This window comes from Gymnogyps californianus, chromosome Z (assembly GCF_018139145.2).
Source record: "Gymnogyps californianus isolate 813 chromosome Z, ASM1813914v2, whole genome shotgun sequence".
Lineage (NCBI taxonomy): Eukaryota > Metazoa > Chordata > Aves > Accipitriformes > Cathartidae > Gymnogyps > Gymnogyps californianus.
The window spans coordinates 7,242,095-7,262,965 of record NC_059500.1 but is presented as its reverse complement, the minus strand read 5'-3'; the positions used below and the strand labels follow the sequence as shown (position 1 = coordinate 7,262,965).

General features: G+C 39.0%; 1 protein-coding gene across 22 annotated transcripts in view; it reads right to left on the bottom strand.

Moving 5' to 3' along the window:
- Positions 1 to 15,663: 15,663 nt before the first annotated feature.
- SSBP2 (single stranded DNA binding protein 2) overlaps positions 15,664 to 20,871 on the bottom strand; it is a 188,493-nt gene continuing 183,285 nt past the window's right edge. For 21 of the 22 annotated variants that reach the window (XM_050912629.1, XM_050912642.1, XM_050912634.1 and 18 more), the window contains 2 exons: positions 20,388 to 20,486; positions 15,664 to 17,541 (listed from right to left, as the gene is read on the bottom strand). In XM_050912629.1, coding sequence (XP_050768586.1) covers positions 17,512 to 17,541; positions 20,388 to 20,486 — 129 coding nt within the window. In that variant the 3' untranslated portion in view covers positions 15,664 to 17,511. The remainder of the gene's footprint in view (positions 17,542 to 20,387; positions 20,487 to 20,871) is intronic. The other variant, XM_050912632.1, reaches the window with a different exon arrangement.

The window sequence follows — 20,871 nt, the reverse complement described above, 5'->3', positions numbered from 1 at the left end:
GTATATTTGACTATTGCCATGGATCCAGCATTATTAGTATTGAAGGCTCAACCACGTGAAGAGGGCAGTTTGGAGATGCGCACCGGCTGGGCTTGTCAGCTGTTAAGGCAGGGCTGGTTGGTGGAGCAGCTACATTGCTTCAACATAGCAGAGTGTGTAACCTGTAAATACTCTTTAAGGAAAGACTGCAAAGCTTATATTTGACTCTGTGCTGTTTCCTCCTCGCCCCCCCCCCCCCCCGCCCCGGTATTGTAAATAGCATGGTTTTCAATAGAGCAGCAAGACTGTTTGTTTTCTGTAGCCTTTCCTTATAGCCTTTCCTCATCTAGCTATGACTTGTTACCTACCATTCCAATGACAGGCTTCCCATGTTTATTAAAAACATACAGAAATGAATTTATACCATGAATGCTTGTTCATTTAAACATTGTTAAAGATCCAGCTTTAACCCATAACAGCTGGGAAAATTTGAATTTTAACCAACCTGCCTCACCAAGATAGAGTTTCTCAGTGCAGTAGGGATTTTCTTCCCACATGGTCTGTTACTATCATTGCACTATAGCAAGATCTCTGTTTCTTTGTCACATACTCTTTTAGCAAGCAACAGGATGGCTGTACCATCACACTAGTTACATTCCAGAGGATACTGGCTCTGAAAATCAGCATGCTGTGCTATTCCCTAGATATATTTCTATTCTGTTGCTTCAGAAAAGAAATTTGTACTGATTTCTCTTTCCTTCTTTGACTGGCTTCTGTGAAGGAAAGAAACACTCTCTTGGAAGTTGCAGTGGCATACCTCAGTCTTGCTACCTGAACAGGGTTTGCAAACAGTATGGAGCCAGTATTTTCTCCTTCCTCATCTGCTCAATCCAGATGACAAAAACTTCTCACACCATGGATCCTGGATCTCAGAAGGAAGAGTCTTTAAACAGAACTAAACATTTTTCTCTTTAAAAAAAAAAAACTTGTGTTTTGCCTGCCTAGGCCAGTAATTTGTAAATTTGTTTTCAGGTCTACCTTGTCATGCTCATTGACCAGGCCTTCTCTAACATAATGCTTATTTGTTGTTCTTTCACAGGTAGCTTTCACCTCTATTCAACATAGTCCCAGTGATCAGGTGTTTGGCCCATAATATATCTGTTGTCTGCTGTGAGATGAGGTGCTACAAAGCTGTTAGTGTAACAGAGAGGTAAATGTAAAATCTAAATTTGCTCACATCTAAAACTTTCTGAAGTATGTGGAGGAGTACATGCTTGGGGCAAGTGGTCAGCAGACCTCTCTCAGGCTGTATGGAGGAGTTTTAGAGAACCAGAAAAGGTAACTTTTCTTGTTTCTGTTGGGGTAAGGGAAAGCTGGTATTTGAAAAGCACACCTCAGAGCTGTACATACCTCTTGATTTCTCAGGGAAGGATGTAATTTGAAATATGTCTGTTGGAAGTAGGAGCTGCCCTTCAAGAACAGGAATGGCCACCCAGGATCCAAATGAGCAATGCACATGGCTTCCACTGCTTTGGACACTTGGCAGACACAGCTGGAGAGTGAGGTGAGGGAACTCACAGCCTAAAATGCCCTTTTCCCAAACAAGCCTCTGCTTTCGTAAGCTGCATTTCTCCTGCCCTCCAGCTACTCTTCTTGGACCCTGTCTGCTGAGGTAACAGACTCTGATGCCAGTCTTCCAGTTGGCTTCAGCGATTCCTTTCTCTGCAGTCCCTTACACCCCTTTAGCTTCTCACATGGTCTCCATTGCACTGTATTTGTCCTGAGAAAATACCTGCAAGGTCAGTCTTGTTCTCCTTTCACAGCTGAAAAATCAGAGAAATTAAGTTACTGGTCTGAGTTCACAGAGGAGATCTGTGCTTTTCAATGGTTTCCCAGTTGAAAAGTACCTTTTGTGGCACAGTAGCCTATACCAGCACCTCTGGCATCACCACCAGATGAAGGTAGCTGGACCAACACTACGTGGCTAAGGCAGCCTCTGGGAAGCTTCTTTGTGAACCATCAGATTTCTCTTTATTGATGCCCACTGTGGTGAGAGGAACAAATGGTCAAAGGCAGATCGAGGGTGCCTTACATCCAAACCCATACATCACTCAGTCACTGACTTTGGTGAAATTGTTCTTTTGAAATGAGAACTGGTGGTGAATTAGAGTGAGCTCAACTTTAAAAGTTTGGTTAACTGACTAAGAAATTGACTTCCTTTCAGAACTGTTGCTTGCTAATGCAGTTTTAAAAAGTTTTTGTCAAGAAATGATTCGCACTTAATGGCTTGAGGCTTCTCCTGCTGAACTGAAATAGTAAAAACAACAACAACAGGTGCAGTACTGTTTTAAATACATTTACAAAGAAAAAACAGAATGGATATTAGGTTATCATCTCCTTGTAACATGCATTTGTAATTGAAGCAACATAACTTAAAAAGCTTTGTGCAGCACAACAGCATCTCTCACGAGTGCTTTGAAGAGCAACACACAGTGCAATGCCTGCAGAAGAATTGTGCCAGAAGAGGTAAGGCATTTTGTTAATAAAAGATGAGCTCAGTATTAGATGCGAATAAATCTTCTGTAAAATAAAGCCATTAGAGCTAGCAAGAAGTACTATTCAATCATACAGCACATAGACAGCTAGCAGCCCACTCAACTAATAGCGTAATTGCTCCAGACCTGCATTTCATCCAAGTTAGAATTTATTCTGAGAAATGGTACAGAACAAGGGGGTAGCAAAGGAGGTCCGATTAAGAACCAAAATTCCACAGAAGCCTGTAATCTAGAATTGGTTTTTGGGTTTCTACCAAAATTCCTTCTATATTTAAACAGATGTATGCACGACTAGAGAGCTTCAGCGTTCCTTGGAAAATAACAGACTAATGTGATAATCGTGACATCATTAACACCTTCACAAAACTTTTCTTACCAATGGAGTCAGCAGCTGTAGGACACGCCTCCACAAAGGATCTTTTTGGTAATGTTTTAAATACAGATGTCATTTACTGCAGTGAATCAGCTACAATATATAGCTGTGCATCTTTGTAGACTGTATATTTCTATATTCTTGAAACAAAAGTATTACTGCCTGAAGTTATAAATGTTCTGGAGATTCCTGTGCTTCTTTCATAACCCTAGTTATTGGTGGAAAAAAGGTTTTTTTTTGACACAGCTTGTGAAAATACAACTACTTCTTGTAAAATGAAACTTTATTCTAAAATGTATCCAAAATTGCAAGACACAAGCACCATTAAACAGATAAATAGACATATATTTATGTACAGAGAGCATCAAAACACAATTGTTAATATAATTCTTATACCATTTTAATGAGTATCCATCAATAAAACTTTACAATTTAAAGAAGACTTTTCAGTTGCAAAACAGTTGTAAAATCATATGTATAAATTATGTTTACTACAATTCCAATAACAGAGGCAAAGTAAAATACAAAAATAATAATCAATACTGCAAATTCAAATACAAAACCCAAAGTAATGCTGCACAGGTACATATGTACACTGGATGAATTCATGCAGCTAGCCAGTGCAACAAATTAACTGCTGAGTTTAACTTATCACAAAATGGAACAACTATGTCAGCAAACAGAAGAAAATATATTTTTGTAATAAATCATAGTGCATTTTGAAGTTAGACTTTATAAAATGATTGTTGAGTGATATACTTCTAAAATTCCCCATGTGATCTGAGATTCCCCAACTCCTCTCCTGCAAAATAAAATACAAATGACAAAAGCTAAAAACCCCACTGTAGTACAGAGTCTGATGTACTGGTACCATCTTGACTTTTTTTATTCTTGGTATCAGACTTGTTTGCAAGTGTCCATGTCCACAGGGACATGCGTTACTCCTTGCTACCAAAAGTAAATCTTTCACACTCCAATGCTATCTCCATAAACTGAATCTCACACGATGCTTAGACTGCACTGGTTTAAAGAGACACAGCTGAGCCTTGAAAAAAGAACTCTTAAATCCCTACGAAGTACAGAGAGAGAGTAAAATGGAGGGTAGAGAGACCTCGTTATTCCTGAAGCTCCTATCCATAATTGCTTTAATTACATAAACACAGAATAACATAAGAGGCTTTTATGGCTTGGATGAAATTTCTGCTAATTTGCTGGGCAAGCGCAAAGCCCATGTTTCTCCACAGGGCTTGCCTTTCACAGTGCAGAAGGCTACAGACTATTTTGGTTGGTGAAAGGAAGCCTCAGGTAACTATACAGAAAAATACTTATGCGGTGAAAATGTATTAGAGATAAAGAAACAAAATCAAAACAGAACCTCTTGAAAACTGTGATTTCTTGTGTAGCTGTGATACTAAAACATGGCTGTTCACCTTTCAGTTCTGTGTTGGTCGGTATATCATGAACATGTAGATAAAACTGAGGTTCATACCTCATTGAGTGTTACTGGTTAAGTGTCAAAATTAGACGAGATACAATTACACAGACTGACACTTTTTTTTCTTAAAATATCAAGTGATAAGCACGCTCAGTGTTTTCACTAGGAAGTTACTGCTAAAATGCTACATTTCTTTGCTGAGAAGACATTAATTTACAGCAGCCTGTAAACTACTGAAGAGTCGCTCCCTGCATCCTTTGTGCTTCCAAAACCCCCCTTCAAGCCATTGCTAACTTTCAAGTTAATGGGAGTTCCGAGCAAAAAAGGGATGCTGAAAAACACCTGTATTGGGTAAACAATGTAGCAATTTATACAGCAGCATTTCTAAATTTTCAACATGCAAGCACGTGTAGCGAAAAGCTAAGAGATGGCATGCACTGCAGTGATATGTCATTGTGCTTATGTCTGGTGAGAATACTATGGCATTTTCACCCGGGAAAACATAAATGTTAGCCCCAGAAGACTCAAATAGCCAGTATTAATGAAGCCATCAGCTACTATGTAGTAAAGAACACCCCAAAAGAGGGAAGAAGTTTTGTCTGCTTGTAGCTTATAGATACTGAAGCTGAAGAGAATTACAAAGGCACAATACAAGCCTATATGTCTTGTAAATTATATATATTCATATATTTTTGCTCATACCACCTCAAGATACTGAATGGTAAAATAATAACTGAAGATACAAATGTTAATTGAAAGTTAAGCACTAAAAATAAATGATTGCTGGAGAAGATAGCTCGTTACTTGCTACATTTCTACCCTTCCTGGAAGGTGAGCTTGTCCACCTTTCCTCCATTGGCTGACAACACCCATCAAGATATTCAAGAACATGGTGATCCACTGAGAAAACTGGAAGAGTGTCAGATGACAGAAAGAACGGCTTTATGCATCTGAAAAGTTGTCGGTAAGTGGCTGCCACAGCAGTCTTTCCCATTGCAACTGTTTCACCTTTGGCCCAGAATTCACTGAGAACCCAGAAACAGTAAGTGGAAATTCATACCCATTTTCATGCAGAGATGAGGCTAAGATAATCCGTGAAGGTAACATCTTAGTTAAGTTCGGCACTCAAAATACTGAACAGCAGAGCAGGGATTGTACTAGCATATCATAAAAAACAATTCTCAATTTTTCTACTCCTAGCTACACAAGATGCACATCATTTTCAACAAATAATGACTCACAACTCGGGCAATAAAGGCAATGTATCAATACCGCTCCTGTTAAAACTCACAAAAAAATTACACCCACTTTTGTGTGATGACGTTATATGGCAACTTTGGAGGCAGCTGCTGCCTCAGGCCCAGCTGTGAGAACGTGGACACTTCATGAAGGTGAAAAGGTGCAAGTTACAACATTTTGCAAACTTCAGCTGTTCCTCAGCTCGCAACAAGAATTGGTACAACTGCTGTTATGATTTCATACCGGCAGTTAATGAAGAAAGATATCAAGTTGACCTAGAATAAGGTAGGTGTGTGGTGCAAGCCTGAGGTGGAACCTGCTATAAACGGGCTTTGCCAATCCGCAGTAATGCTGTCTGCAAAGATCTGGTCTATCTGAAACTGGATACTTTCCTCATCTCCAAACCAGTATGTGAAATCATATAAATTTACCACAAGTTTACTAAAAAAAACCCCCATAAACTGCCATTACTACCTGTATTCTCACAATGCTAAATTAGGAGCTGCTAGATTTATTCCTTAAAGCTCTCAGGAAAGGAATTTTTAGCCATCCCTAGAAAGTATAAACATTAATATCTTAGTTACAACTTCACAGCTGAATTTAAAAGCAGTATATGCTATTGCTGGTGTTGATTCCTCTATGCAATGGTTTCTTCATGTCTTGCTTTCAATGAATGAATCAGTGCAGGCAAAGAGTGAGAGAGCCCACTTAAATAAAGGTGAGGATGTCTAGGCAGGTGTAAACCTTCTAGAAATGTTCAAACAAGTTAGTTCAAGTTACACCTGCTTATAAAAAAGCAAGGAAAGATGAAGAAAATAGCAACTATGGGGCAGAAATCTTGTGTTTGAGATTGAAGGATTCAGAAACTCATCTGGAAGCCACTCAGATTCAGGTTCTTAGGAGCTGCATTATTCTTGCCCACACCAGGCTCAAATAAATACAGTTTTGTGTACAGGGATTTGAAGCTAAATATAAACCCTTGGATTCATTCCACCTAATTGTAGGCCTTTAAAAGCATGCAGCATTCATCAGTGGAGAGGGCAATTAATGCCATAATACAATCTTCCAGAGGCATCTCCTCTTCTGTCCCTCCTCCGACTTACAGAAGAGACCTAGGCTGGTAATTTTTAGGCAGCTAAAATTAGGGTAGGATGAATCAGGCCACCGTGTGGAGCAGAAACAAGTCTGATGTGGTGGTACGGTCTTACCATTACAAAACACAGTCTGTAACAGCCTCGTCTGAGGCTCCAACCCAGACACGCTTTGTGGTCAGTGACCTACACAATCCATGTCTTTGCACCTGCCCGGTCTTGCAACGAACTGTTTAAAGATAAAACAGTGAGGCTTGATTTCATGACCTCGTTCCCCTTGTGCGGTCCTTAGACAAGGCGGCTTCTCCAAACACCGTATTCCCAGAGCTGTACTACACTGGCTGTCAGAGGCACTCTCTGAGGGGAGGCTCTCTCAATATACAAACGCACACAGGGTTGTATTTTGGTACAACAGAACTAACACCACCAAACCTCTCAGCGCGTCAACAGCCGTGGAAAACAGCTGTACATTTCAAAAAGGATTTTGAAAGAAAGGAAGCCTTCAGGGGCAGGTCTGTTTTCTGACACAGTCTAAGGGCTTCAAATAAAGATGCATCCATGGTACAACTCCTTCCAAGGGCTGCAGCTGGGATAGTTACGATCCCCCAAAGCAAGACCCTAAACCATTTGGAAAGGGATCACTGTCAGGCAGCGTATTGGACCTCTCATCAACACAGACTACTGCCATTCTGAAACCATGCCAGAGGCTGCTTTTAAAAGTTACACACAAGGTACAGAGAAGTTTGCAGTTGGAGTGGTTACTCATCCTAACACAACATGCACACACGTCTGCGTATTTATGATGCTGTGGGAATTTTGTATCGCCATGCTTCTGAATTCTTTCAGTACGGCATGGATTGGCTCTTTGTGGTAGCTGTCGATAATGAAGATGAAGCACACACTGAGGAGAAATACAGCTGTTCTGAAACAAACTTTCTGAGATCCCCAATATTATCAATGCTTAAGGTCAGAGGCAGTATCAAGTTTTGCATGTATTTTCTACATTAATATTTATAGTGACAAATTTAATTCTTGCTGGTTTGGAAAACTACTGAGGTTTCCTTTACTTCCAAAGAGTGGAGTTTGAACATTAGGTTCATTTATGATGTTCAAAGTCATTCTTTGTCTAAAATACACCTGCCTAATTGTTTAAATGTGACCTACAAATACTTGGGATTATGGGATTGGGATTGCCCTGTTGTCCTCTGTAAAGCACTGAAGTAATCTGTAGAAACATTTTTTGACCTTAGAAATATAGGGAATTTATCTACAGATTGGCTTGGAAGAGTGAGGAACATTTATTATTTTACATTTATTAACATTTATTTATTAAACAAGTACTCAAAGCCTTACGTGAAGTGGTGAAGGTGCAAAGTCACTAACAAAGACTGCCTTTATTCAAAAGATTGACCTAGTCATTTAAACTATCAATAAAAACAAATAAAAGACAGTACTTAAAATAATCCAAGAAAGAATCTCCTTCAATTTTGCCAGCTTTTTCGCTTTTCCCATCACTGTCTTTCAGTCTAGACAAGACTTGAATTTCTGATATCAGTAACCAGCAAAGAGCACACACACATTTTCAGGTCTTTGTTGTATATCATAAAATACTAATAAAAAGGAATCCAGAGTCCAAGAATTCAGATTATTTTTCTATCTCGATAAACAGACAAAGAATTAAATTCTCCTTAAAACACTGCCTCACATAAAGCCTGTGGTAGCTGGGGACAAGGACACCATACAGAGGCAGTGCTTTACCCCCTGCATACCCTTAGAGACGGATTTCTGTCCTGGCACCAATGCAGCTTTTGGCAAAAAAAAAAAAAAAAATAAAAAAGAGACACCAGAGGAAAAGCTAGCGTGTCTTTGCTCACTTGGTGGAAGGAAGCCTGCAGGCTGGCGGGTCTCTCTGTGACAGTCTGCTGAGGTCCTGTAGGTGCCTTGGCTGGGGGACAGCAAGAGGAGAGGCTTTCCCTCCTGTGCAGTTCCCGGCACAGGGTCGGATCTCTCAGGCTTGCAGGCGCCTGCAGCTGGAAAGCATACGCTGCATACCCGGCACGCAGCCGCGAAATGTGCTAACCTGCAGCTGCCTGTTCTCTGCTAAAATCCAACCCCAAGCTCTCACAACCAGTATGAACTGGGTTGAATTCTCTTACGTCACATTTAATAGTCCTGCAAATGGCTTATATATCTGCTGTTTGAAATAAATTCTGAAACCACTAAGCGTGCTTAACAAAGCTTTAACGATATGTGAACAGCAAGTTTTGATGACAGAACAAGTACTGTTGTAGTATATAACACACAAGGCTGTACAACCAAAAGCCACCTCTTGCTTCAAAACAAGAATTTACAGTAGTAAGCAACAGTGACAAAGTTTCTTACACAAAACCTACAGGAATTTACAGAATATGCATGGACCACTGAGGTTATAATGCCAGCAGTAGACTACACAGTACCTTGTGCAATATGAACAAAGTTGACAATAGTTTACCAATGCTTTAAGTAATTCACATAAATATGGTAACCCACCAGCTATCAAATCCTCCTCCTTTTCCCACCAGAAACAAGTGTTTGCCAGATGTGTGTACAGCAATTTATAAAAAAATTGATTTGTTTTTGTGGTTTTAGGCAAACATGCACAAAATAGATGCACCGCAACATTTTTGCAAGGGGACACTTGCCACAAAAAAAAGTCCTCAAAATTGGTCTCTAAGCATATACAGCATTTTGATTCACACTTCTCAAATAGCCACTACAAGGCTAAAAAAGTTGATTTTATGGATGCTTTCTGTCCTAAAAAAAAAAAAAAAAAAAATAATAAAATTTTACTCGATTCTCAACTAACAGAAAGCTCCAGCTTCCACTTTACTCATGCCACTCTTCCATGTCTGTATTTCAGCCCTAGTTTAGGAACTTGTATTCTCTTCCTTAACCATTTATGTAAATCTAAATCAAATCAAACTAGGAGTTAATCAGAAAAATTAAAATAGACTGGGGAACGGCTTATACCTGCTTTTGAACATCATGTTTATAGACAACACTTCTGCAAACACTGCTTTTCTTTTCCGCTAAACTGTTGGACATGCTCTGCGCTCCTGCTAGAGATGGACTTTGACGTCCGCTGGAAGGGCATCTGCACTTTGTTCTGTGTAGCAGAAGGTGTGGCCCGTGGGTATCGCAGTCCCTGGTCCACAACCTGCCTACATCAAGAAACCCAACCTCTCTGCTGGGGTTTACAGACTCTGCAGGATGCAACTCTGCGATGCAACTCTGCATTAAAAAAAGAGTAGCTACTGAACCCTAGCTACCAGTTTTGCTGCTAAGTATGTTATCAAGTAACATGCTTCTCAAACTCTCCTAGTAAATTATAGCTTTAGTAAATTTCTACTTCAATTAAATATGCTCTATTTGGATTTTATTTTCCTCCAATCTGCATGGCAAATACGAGCTTTTCTTTCAAGCTATTTTATGTCATTGTCAGAAATCATCCCATCTAATGTGCGAGTCTGTGAGATGCTAACTTTCCTAATCTTGAACAGTAAGAGCTGTCAGGATATTGCACTGCCACTCCTTATTTGTTGTTACACTCAGTGTCTCTAATGAAATAAACTCTCTACAGTAGGGCTCTAGTTACAGATGTGAACAACTTTCTGTATGTTTATTGGGCAAATTGTTCTTATTTTTGTGCAAAGATCTGGCATGCTACATTTAACGGGAAAATCCAAACGAGAGAGAAAAACCCACGAAGATTAAATGACAAAAATAAAGCCTACAAATATCCAGTTCATCCAGTTGATAATTTGGCTCCTCAAGGATCGGAGCAGTTGTTCCATAGCAGTAATTCTTCACATCAAAAGCAATTACTGATGATTTCACTCTATAGGGACAAACATAGGTTTGGTCATGGCTATTGTTGTAATTCCCTCCTAATCTGATGAACTGTACACATCTCTGTAAGAGACCAAACTTTGAAATTGTATGGTCTATTTCCTAGTACACCCAGGGTATTGAGAAAATGCATCCCCTTTCAAAATCCCCATGTTTTGTGCTGATTCCCTATGAAAACTAGTGCTAAACTGCCAGAAGTTTCTCTTAGCAAAATTCAGCTCCTCGTCTCAGCTTTGTAAAATCTTAAGGGAGCCCGAGACCCAACTGCAAGAACTGCACAAGTTCTCAAGGGAACAGCGAGGTAGCGTATGAATACCTTGTTTCTGAGTGCACACCTGCTGGATATATTATCCAGTCCTTAATTACCAGACCCTGCGAACAAGCCTGCTTCACCACTCGGTTACTCTTCTGAGAGATACAACCACAGAACCCTGCACAGCTAAGGGGCACCCTGAATCATCCATGAGATATACAGTGAAAACACGGAACAGACAAATAAAATTACTATTTGTGAATTAGGCTTTTACAAAGTCGTACATATCACATGTTAGGCAACCCACTTTTGGGGATGTGGAAGGAGCTTTCAACATAAAGTCCAGCTGTATTATTCATAGCAGCTAGGTAGTAAATCTTGTTTTGATCTGATTTCCCCAAAACCATGTCTTTCAGCAAATATTTATGATGCTGAATACAAATAAATAAATTAAAAAAAAAGGTAATTTGTTTTCTCAATTTCTTTTGCACATTGAAATTAAATAGTGGCTAGAAAGTGACCATTTCAAATTATAACTGAAAATTGCATTTTTATTAAATGTGAAAACAGGTACCCAAGAAAACCTTTATACATTTTTATGGCAAGTTTTCCCATTACATGAGAGGCTTTCTTATACATTTTAAGCTTAAATGAAGAACAGTGACCAAACAGAATTTTGGACTAAAATTGCAAAGCTGTTAGCTATGTCAAGGGAAACTATGGCTGCACAATTGAAAACAAGATGGAAGGACAAGTTCACAAAAATAGCTCATGTAGTAGTGAACAATGCTCTAATAAAATAAGAAACAGAAGAAAGCCAAATCTGTTCTGCATATCAGTACTAGATACATAAACATGCTCCTGCATTCGTAAAATCTTTAAATAATGTCTGTTTAGGGAAGACTTAATTTAGAGCTTCTAGATTGTCCATGCTCAAGCATGGTTTTAGTGTATTAGCAGTCCCACTTTCCTGAAGGATACTACTTGTATTCTTAAATCTGTTTAAAATTAACTAGGTGCAGGCTTAATTTCAAACAAATGTGAATGTGTTTGCAGGATCAGAGTTTTAATGTGCTGAGTAGATGATCCATTTATCTTCTCTAAATTTGTTACTGTAATTTGTTTCCAAGATAACAACACTGGCAGACAATTTGCATGCATGCACTCAAAGCAGTATTTTAGATAAGGACTTTTTTCTTGTTTTTCAGGTTGAAACACCATTTTTGGTAATTTCATCAGACCCTCTGTATTTTGCTCTCTTTACTCAGTTTATATATCTGCCAAATAATGTCACACCTCAGATAAATTATATATTTTACCCAGATCAGGGTGAAATCCTACCAAAAAAAGACCTTATGTGAGTGGTTTCATCAAAGTTTGAGCAGGACAACTGGCATGAGTAGCAGCTTACAGGACTGAGCCAATAATGTCTGGAAAGCAGAGGAAGCTGCACAAACTAAAATTTAAATCTAACTCATTTATCTCTGAGTATACTGAATCTTTATAGTTGTTTCGTATCATTAAGTCCTGAATTAGATCCTTAGTGGGATCAGTTTGAGGAGAAATGAGCTGTCACTGTTGAAAGAGTTTTTTGGGTTTTATTTGAAAGATGTGCTTTGTCAGGATTCCCATCCTTAGGGCCCAACCAAACCCAAGCATGTTTGGGACAGGAGCCATGGTTATATCATCACTTACAGTGAATTAAAGAAAAATAAATTTACCTGTACTGATCTTTTTTTTTTACATCGTTGAGCTCTATTTTACATTCTCCAAATGCAAATGTGTAGGGTCAAATCTTGAAGAATCCAGTCCATATTTAGCAACCACAACAACAAAGCATCAGAGCTGACTAGGAACAGGAGATAACACTTAAAAATAATTAACTGGTCTGAGAAATAGAAACCAGTGTAACATGTATCAGCTGAAAATTCATTTTGACTGCTAAAGGGCAAAAAAGAATAAAATGTTCAACACTGAATATTGTAACAGCTGGTCCCTCATTAAATTACCCATCTAATTCCAAATCATCTTTACATGCAGTATTTCATTTACTAGCCACAGAACAGGGGAAAGTTTAAATGATTTTTAGACAGTTCAAGAAGCTGTCCTTCTGATGCATGAGCTGCTATCCCTAAAGAAGCAAGATTCTATTCACTCCTTCCTAATTTGAATTATTTAAAATAAATAATTAGCCTACGTATTTGTTGTTGCATATTTCCATTGCAAGGGAAAGCAACAGCTGGATGCCTTGGGACATGGGGCATTTAATCCTATATTAAGGGGAACAGGCTGGTAAAGTATGAAAGTTGTTACAGTCTCTGAATACATGACCCATTGGTGGTCTGGGCTCTGCAACCAGAAGGCTTCCAAATAAAAAATGGCAAACGTGGCCTCAGCCACAGGCTGATGGGCGACCCTCTGATCTGGGGACTGTCACTCTGAGATGCCTCCATGTCAAGCTGACGCACATTTATGTCACTGGGCAGCATACGGCGTGTCAAAGACTCAAGGTTATTGCCACGTTTTTCACAGGCATCAAACTCACTCTACAGTGGAGGGAGGGAACACGGAGTGCAACTGCAGTTCTTCCTCATGCTCAGGCAATTAAGAAAATAGTGCAACCCATGCATGCAAATATCCACGTATTTTTTTAATGCACGTCAGGCCACATGCTCTACATGTGATTCATACAGCTTCTTCCTTGCCCTAAACCCTGTTCTTGCCTATACAAGACTTAGACATGGAGATAAAATCTGGGTGACATGGAGATAAAATCTGGGTACGAATACTCCTTTTCACAGGTTTATGCAGCAGGTAAAATACTGGTTTCACTGTGAAATTCACAAGTGACTCCCAATTTCAGCTGATTTCTACAAGGCCAGAATATCTGCCAGAGTTCTCACAGGATGAGAGATCCATTACTCCCTATTTCTGCTACTCTAAGATTTCATCACTTCTCTTTTTAAAAAGCCTTACTTTAACCTTGCCTGAAAGACCCATTTACAGAATCACAATCTATTTATTTCTATATTAAAGAGAGAATCTATCTAAAAACCCAATGTGGAAAAACTATCCTGCACCACTTAAAATTCCTCCCAGAGCTGGACAAGTTCTGACACTATCAATAAGCTGTTACATAAGGACAGATATAAACAGCAGTTATGTTACACACCGGTATCTAGTGCATTAGAAACATAAGTGGGAGTAAAAAGTCAGTGCTTGGAAATAGTCTTTCTTTCCACATTAATACTCCAGATGTGATGAAAATCCTACAAGGATTTATAAGCAAAAGAAAGACAACAAATGAGCAAGCAAAAAGCTCTATGCATATTTAAAAAAAAACCCAAAGGGATACTTATAATTTTGAAGCTGAGTATTTAGCATGATTGTTTTCCAATAGTTCAGCTGCAGAACCTATGTGTGGTTATTATCACCTGATCTTACCAAGGCACATGTAAGTAGCTTTACTCATGTGCGTAACCATAGGGATGTAAGCATTCCCTACAGAAAACAAGATGATTAGGCTTCCTTGTATCTGATTAAAATTCTAACAGTAAGATATGCAGTGAGTATTCAAATACATCTTCCAGATCTACAATTTTGCAAGCTTGTACATCTTTTATTCCACCAGTCTGTGGGGCTACATAGGTATGAGAAGTGCTGGACATACCTAGTAAGTTGCAGCACCAGGGCACAAAATGACAGGCTAGAAGAAGCAGGGCCTGATCCTGTTCACTTTGAAGCCAGGAATGTATTTACCGAGATTAGTGCTGCAGGATCAATGCAACAATGTTTAATGATGTAAGTGTTTCGGAAAAGAAATGGAAAGGGGAAACAAAGATATGCTGGCAGTAAGAAAAATTGTATAGAAGGGAGTTTGCAAGAACTACAGAAGAAAAATTATGTGTCTGAAAGGATGTTATGCTCTTGTATATAAATTAGGATAACAGATTTTGATAATGATATTCAATATGTGTTGGCAGCTCCATTTAAGGGGTTTCTTTGCACTGGTTTAATTTAATGGTCAGACTTTCATCCTTAACAGGTGCCTATAAGCTAAAATATTGCAGATAATGCCAAATTCAGAAAGAAAAAAAAAAATCAAGTCTCTGATTAATACTAAGCCCTGATTCTGCTTAGTTTTGCCACAGCACGAAGCTTCAGCGGCGGCACGTACTCTGTCTTGTAAGAGAGCCCTCAGTGATGCCACCATGGGCAGCTGTCGCGTGGTCACTGGCCACACCGCTTGCCTGCAGGAGCCCCAGCCTGCACTGGGACAGTACAGGGGGTTCCCCTGGAGATACACAACAGACCCCAGAGGCACTCAACGGTTTAAGAGCTCACTTGAGGGCACACTTACCTGGTGCGTGAACGGGCTTTGGCACTTGATGCATAGTCCAGACATATCCATCTATCTTAGTCCAGTAGCAGTGACGTCATCTGACTGAAACTGGGCAGAAAAGAGTCCTAAAGTCCTTCTTAGAAGGCTACTAAGGATAATATAGATGTCAAATGCAGGCTGCAAGGACGCCTGGACTCTGCAGTGCTTATGGGAGAAGCTGGGGCGCACTGGGGACACAGCCACTGAAACCAGTGGTATTAGTGACAACAGTGAAGGGTCTGAGGAAATTAGATCTGATTTTGTGTTTTTATAACTCAAATCAATAGTAGGGGCCTCTAGCATCTTGAGACACCAACAAAGTGTTTTCCAAAGATAAGCAAATGAATGTCACCTCATAATCACTGGGAATAAAGTCCACAAAACCATATAATGACTATCTAGTTTATGTTTACAACTAATCAAAGTAGTTATTATTACTAAAAAGTAATGCTACCAAAATCTTTGATATTTTAACATAATTTTAAGCCTCCAAGAGTGTCATCTTTGAATAGCCCTAATGAGAGTAAGAAGTGTTACATCTTTTTATTTTCATATATTTTATATATATATTATATATATATATATAAAAATTAGTTAGGAGATTGTAGTATTCCTTACACATCCTGTTATGTGCAGCTACCATCACAATGAGCCCATTACATATGCTTCTTTATCACAAGTTCATGAAAAAAATCTCCTTGCAAGACTTCATGGACATACATCTCAGAACTGCTCCACTTCTACATGCAAAGTCCAAGGAGGGGACTTTGCTTTTTGTCTGTGGCATGAATTTTTGTTTAGCCACTTTGTGCCTGCATTGCTGATCACCAACCTTTTGATCACTACACAACTGAAAACTTTTGTTTTCTTGGGGGAGCTGGAAGTCATTAGGAACTAAATATACCATAATCTTGGTTTTAGAGCTTTGCCTGAAGAGACATGGGATTGCTTCCAGAAGCATTTCCTTTAAGACCATATGCCTTTTCTCCATTCTGTCCCCAGCTTTCATGTCTAATAGGCTGACCTCCTTATAAAATGGCCCAGACCTGTGTTCCTCTTCTGTTCATGGCAAAAGGGAAGACCCTCACAAGGCTAGTAGTCAAAAAGTTTACTCCATCATTTTGGCTCAAAAAAAAAAAAGACTGCTTACTGGAAAGTTTTGGGGGAATTAATTCTGGCAGACATGGTGAAAAATACACACCCAAGTAGCAGGGTGACCTGATATTCTGAATGGGCTTGGGAAACACTGTTTATAATTAGGACCATGGATGGTTACAATTCGGTTGAGAATCACTGAAAATGGGAACCATAATAGTAAAATGTTAGAAAAGGTTTCGGTGATAAGGACTCTACTGTATTTTCACTAACTACCACCCCTACGGAAGATCATGCTAAACAGAAAACTCATTTCCAAGGGCAGAAGAAGCCCTGACACTTTATTGCTAGATTCTATAGCAATTGGAGCTCACTTACAGTAATCTTATAGTACTCTATATAAACTGAGAAGCTTGTATCAAATTCAGGCTTCCATTTAAAATAGATATTGCAGATATTAGGCTTCAATTAAAGAAGAAAAATAACCTTCAGTGCTTCTTTTTTTAAAGGCAAAGTATAAAAAAAATCCCCAAACTAGGTGAAAATTATTAAATTTCTCCAAAAAATTAAGATGAGCTTTCTTCTATTTCTTGAGACAGTACAGTTTGTGATTCACAGGGTAACTGGTATCAAACACAAGTTAATGAAAGCTCTTATAAGCAATTTTATTCCTATCCATAATGGCAGGCATTTACAAAATCAGAAGAATTTATCATTTGAGTTCACCTTAAAAAATAACTTATAAAGCAGTGATATAAGCAACATAAAGCAGTTCAGGAGGGGAGAGGGAAAGCAAATTTTAAGAATTAAAATGTAAACGTGAAAAAAAAAAAGATGGAATAAAAGTCCCTACTTCTCATGTCTACTTAAGATGTCATGGGATAATATTTTACAATGTCCTGCGGGTCTATATATGTATGTGTGTATTTCTATATCACACACACATACATATACATTAACCCACACATGTACATACACAGATAATTGTTTGCAGTTCCATCTTGGGCAGTTCTGTTACGCCACTCTTTACAGTTGTCTCAATCATGTTTGGGACCCACTTTCTTGACAAAACGGGGGAGATGGTAGAAAAAAAAGTGGTGGGTCTGATTGTGTCTGAGATCCTTTTGTTAAACTGTACACTGGGATGAATAATTTTCTTCTGCAGTAGCTCTCTGAAGAGGGCCAACTCACTGTGGTCTTCATGGCGAGACTTGTTAACGGATCACACACTCATTGTCATGCTAGGGGAGTACTGAAAAAAGAGGAATCCACATTTTAACAACCATTTCCCCCCCCCCAGGTAACTAAAACCACTTCTGGACCACAGCAATGAGTTCAAATGTCAATAGGCTCTTTGAACTTCCTCCTAAATTTGTACTGTAGCCTGTGGTAAGGCTGTAGTTCAATTCGTGGTATCGTAACTTCTGTTATGCTTCTCTCATTATGCAAAAATAGAGCTACTGCTGATAAAGCCAACTCCTTTGAAGACTGTTTTGGTGTTACCTGGGTGGTGTGATGAACCAATACTTCACTGATGCTTTCCACACCTTTTCCTGGTCAATGTTGGCTACTGGGGGGATTTAGCTAGGCAGGTGACTAGTCTCAAGTAGACCAGCTGCATTCGTGGTTAGCTGAACCACATAAATATTTTGGAGAGCTTTTTATTACTTTATGGGAAGAAAGGAGTAAAGGTATGTATGACTGGGATTAAACTAGGCTTTTGGTCTGTATTATTCTGTATTATTGATTTTAGGAGGCAAGCTGAATCAAGGATCAATGGTCATTCTCCTTTACGTGAACCAAAAATTCAATCACCACATCATATTATTATTGTAACACAAATTGAACTGCAGCCCTTATACAAGCTATAGTTGCCCTCAAGTTAGCAGTACTTCATTACAATAATCAATGGGACACCACAATGCCTAGAAGAAGTGCACATCTATATGCCTGATTTGTTTTTAAATTGAAAATTGTGGACTGCAGAAACACTTAATTTGGCCTAAAATCTTCTAAGTAGGGGAAATGTTCAAATGCAAGAAGTATTAGCATTGTGAAAACTGATATAAGAAACAGAAAGATAAATTTGCCTTTGCAAAAACAGATATGCAATAAAAATCCTGCCAAAGCTAGAGTTTCAAGCTGGCCATTTCCAAGTGTCCAAGCATATCAGAAAAAGCATTTTGGATGGGTCTTCCCTGTCATGTAAACTACACAGAATGTACTACTTGTGTGAAGTCTATTTTCTCCCTTGTCATGTCTCTGATGGTTTCTCTGCTTTAGGGCTTACTCCCATCATGTCCTGCTGAGCGCTCCCACAGTGCGCCAGCAAAGCTAGTAAGAACACGCTTATCTTTAGCCAAAGTCAGAGACCAGCTCAAATGCTTAAAACAAAGCATCTGTTCAAGCGATTTCCTGTATCTGAGCCAAAGTACCTGGGTAATCACTTTGGACAAGGAATTGAAAGATGATCTAAAGATGTCTGTGATTTTTAACTTACTATTAGCCAAACACTGTTACCCACACCGAATGAAAACTCCTGGTGAACTGAACAGCAAATTTGTCTGAGAAAGGACTTCATAATAATGCCTATTCTAAGTAGCCAAGTAACAAAATATGAATCAGAAAGCTAGACAGTTCCCAAGGACTACAATGTGACTCGTGTTAGAGAGGAAACAACACCTAGAAGTAGATCTAGAATGCATGTGGCATGTATAATGCATGCCTTGTAGGCATACATCTCATCTAAAACCTTCAGAAAACTCACAGGCTCTTCCAGGTAGCAAAAACAACATCTAGGAGCACCTAGAATCCAGAAGTGTCTGAGAAAACTGAGTTTCTTTTGAGTACAACTGATGTCCATCTTTTCATGACATTAGTTTGGTGAACTGGCCTGCCTGCTGATCAGATTGCCTGCCCTCAGTACAAGCAACATATGTCAAATTGAGAGTCAAGGATTACCATGACCAAGGATCACATTTAATGGAGGTTCTGTGGTTACTGGTTTTTTGGCAGATATTGAAACATCAGTCTTTTTGGGTTGTACAAACCAATCTTCTCCAATACTCCACACAATCTGAACATGTGCCCTCTTTATGAAGACACCAACAGCTAACATGCAGAAATTCTTCCTTTCCACTAGTTAAAGAAGCAAACCCCAAAAAACCCCACATCGGATTCCCATGAAATTTGTCATGCAATTCGACTGTTTTGTGATCTAACAGAAATTGTTCACTCGTCATAATTTCTGAGCTGAAGTTCACCACTGGCATAGTTAATGAAGTTGCACTCACTTCTGGCAGCAGTGATTTCCAATAAGAACAGAAGTGTTGAAGTCACTCAGCACTTCTGAAAAATCAGGCCACTCCTATTTAGGAACCTAAATGTGGATTTAGAAACCCAGCTTCAGGCACATGAGTATGCAAATACTGTAGTCTTGCTTTATAATGTATTTTACACCACGTTTTGCTGCCTCAAGCATTCTCCATTTTAAAAAAGCATCATTTGTCCCAGAATGAACGCTAGAGGGAACTTTTGCTTTTTCTGGCTCTAATAGCACACTGCATCTTTGCAACATGAGATCCACTGGTGCTCTAATTACACACTTCAATGTGAATCCTGTTCTAAAAGACATTCCCTGCAAAACACATTGTTTAGGAGTCAAAGGTTGGGCAACCACACATTGAAACACTCAGATGTAAGGATCTGTCAGCTACGTGTATTTAGGCTGCTCGGATATTGCCTGACAAATGCCCGTTGTGCATTACTGAATACGTGAGGCGTAATTATTACTGCCTGACAGATCTAACTTTCATTGACAACTGACCTCTTAATCTAGAAAAAGAGTTTCTGCAGTAAATCTACACCTCCCACATTTTCCAGTTTCAGCTCAACTTCTAGCAGTCTTTTGCACAATTTTTTGTCAAATCAATACTATAATTCTGGAAGCTAGTAAAAAACATGTAAGGCATAGTACCGCATTACAAGTACACTACAAAACTGTTTGTTCTTGCTGTTATTTTTCTTTTTTTAAACAAAATGACAGACATAAAGGTTCATAAAGTAAAAAAAAAAAAGCCTGGGTAAAGAAATACTTACGCTCTCACTCTGAAAAGGGTTTAGGAAGTTTCCACCCATCTCACCGTCATCCCTGGGAGTGCCAGGCTGATTACTCATGCTCATATTACTGGGAGAGTTCTGTTAAATAAGATTTTAAAATACAGATTAAGTGTTGAAGATTTCAGTTCACTTCCCAGCTTCACCAAGTGTGCCAAAGGCACACTTTACACGATACTGTAGTGTACTAAGATGCACTGTGCAATGCACTGGGATTTTCAAAGATGAAAAATAAGCCTCTGCAGCGTTCTGCATGATTCAGTCACTAATTTTAGCCTGTAAAGTAATGTTTTCTTCCCTGAAGCAAGAATTATTTACCTGTAATTCTTGTTTTCAGGTTACAGCCAGCATCTTCTCCTACTGAAGTCAGGAAAAGCTATAAATGGCTGCAGCAGGTATACGAGGTAGCTCTGTCACTACATTAAATCATGTGGTCAAATTCAGCGAAGTTCATGAGCATGTGCCT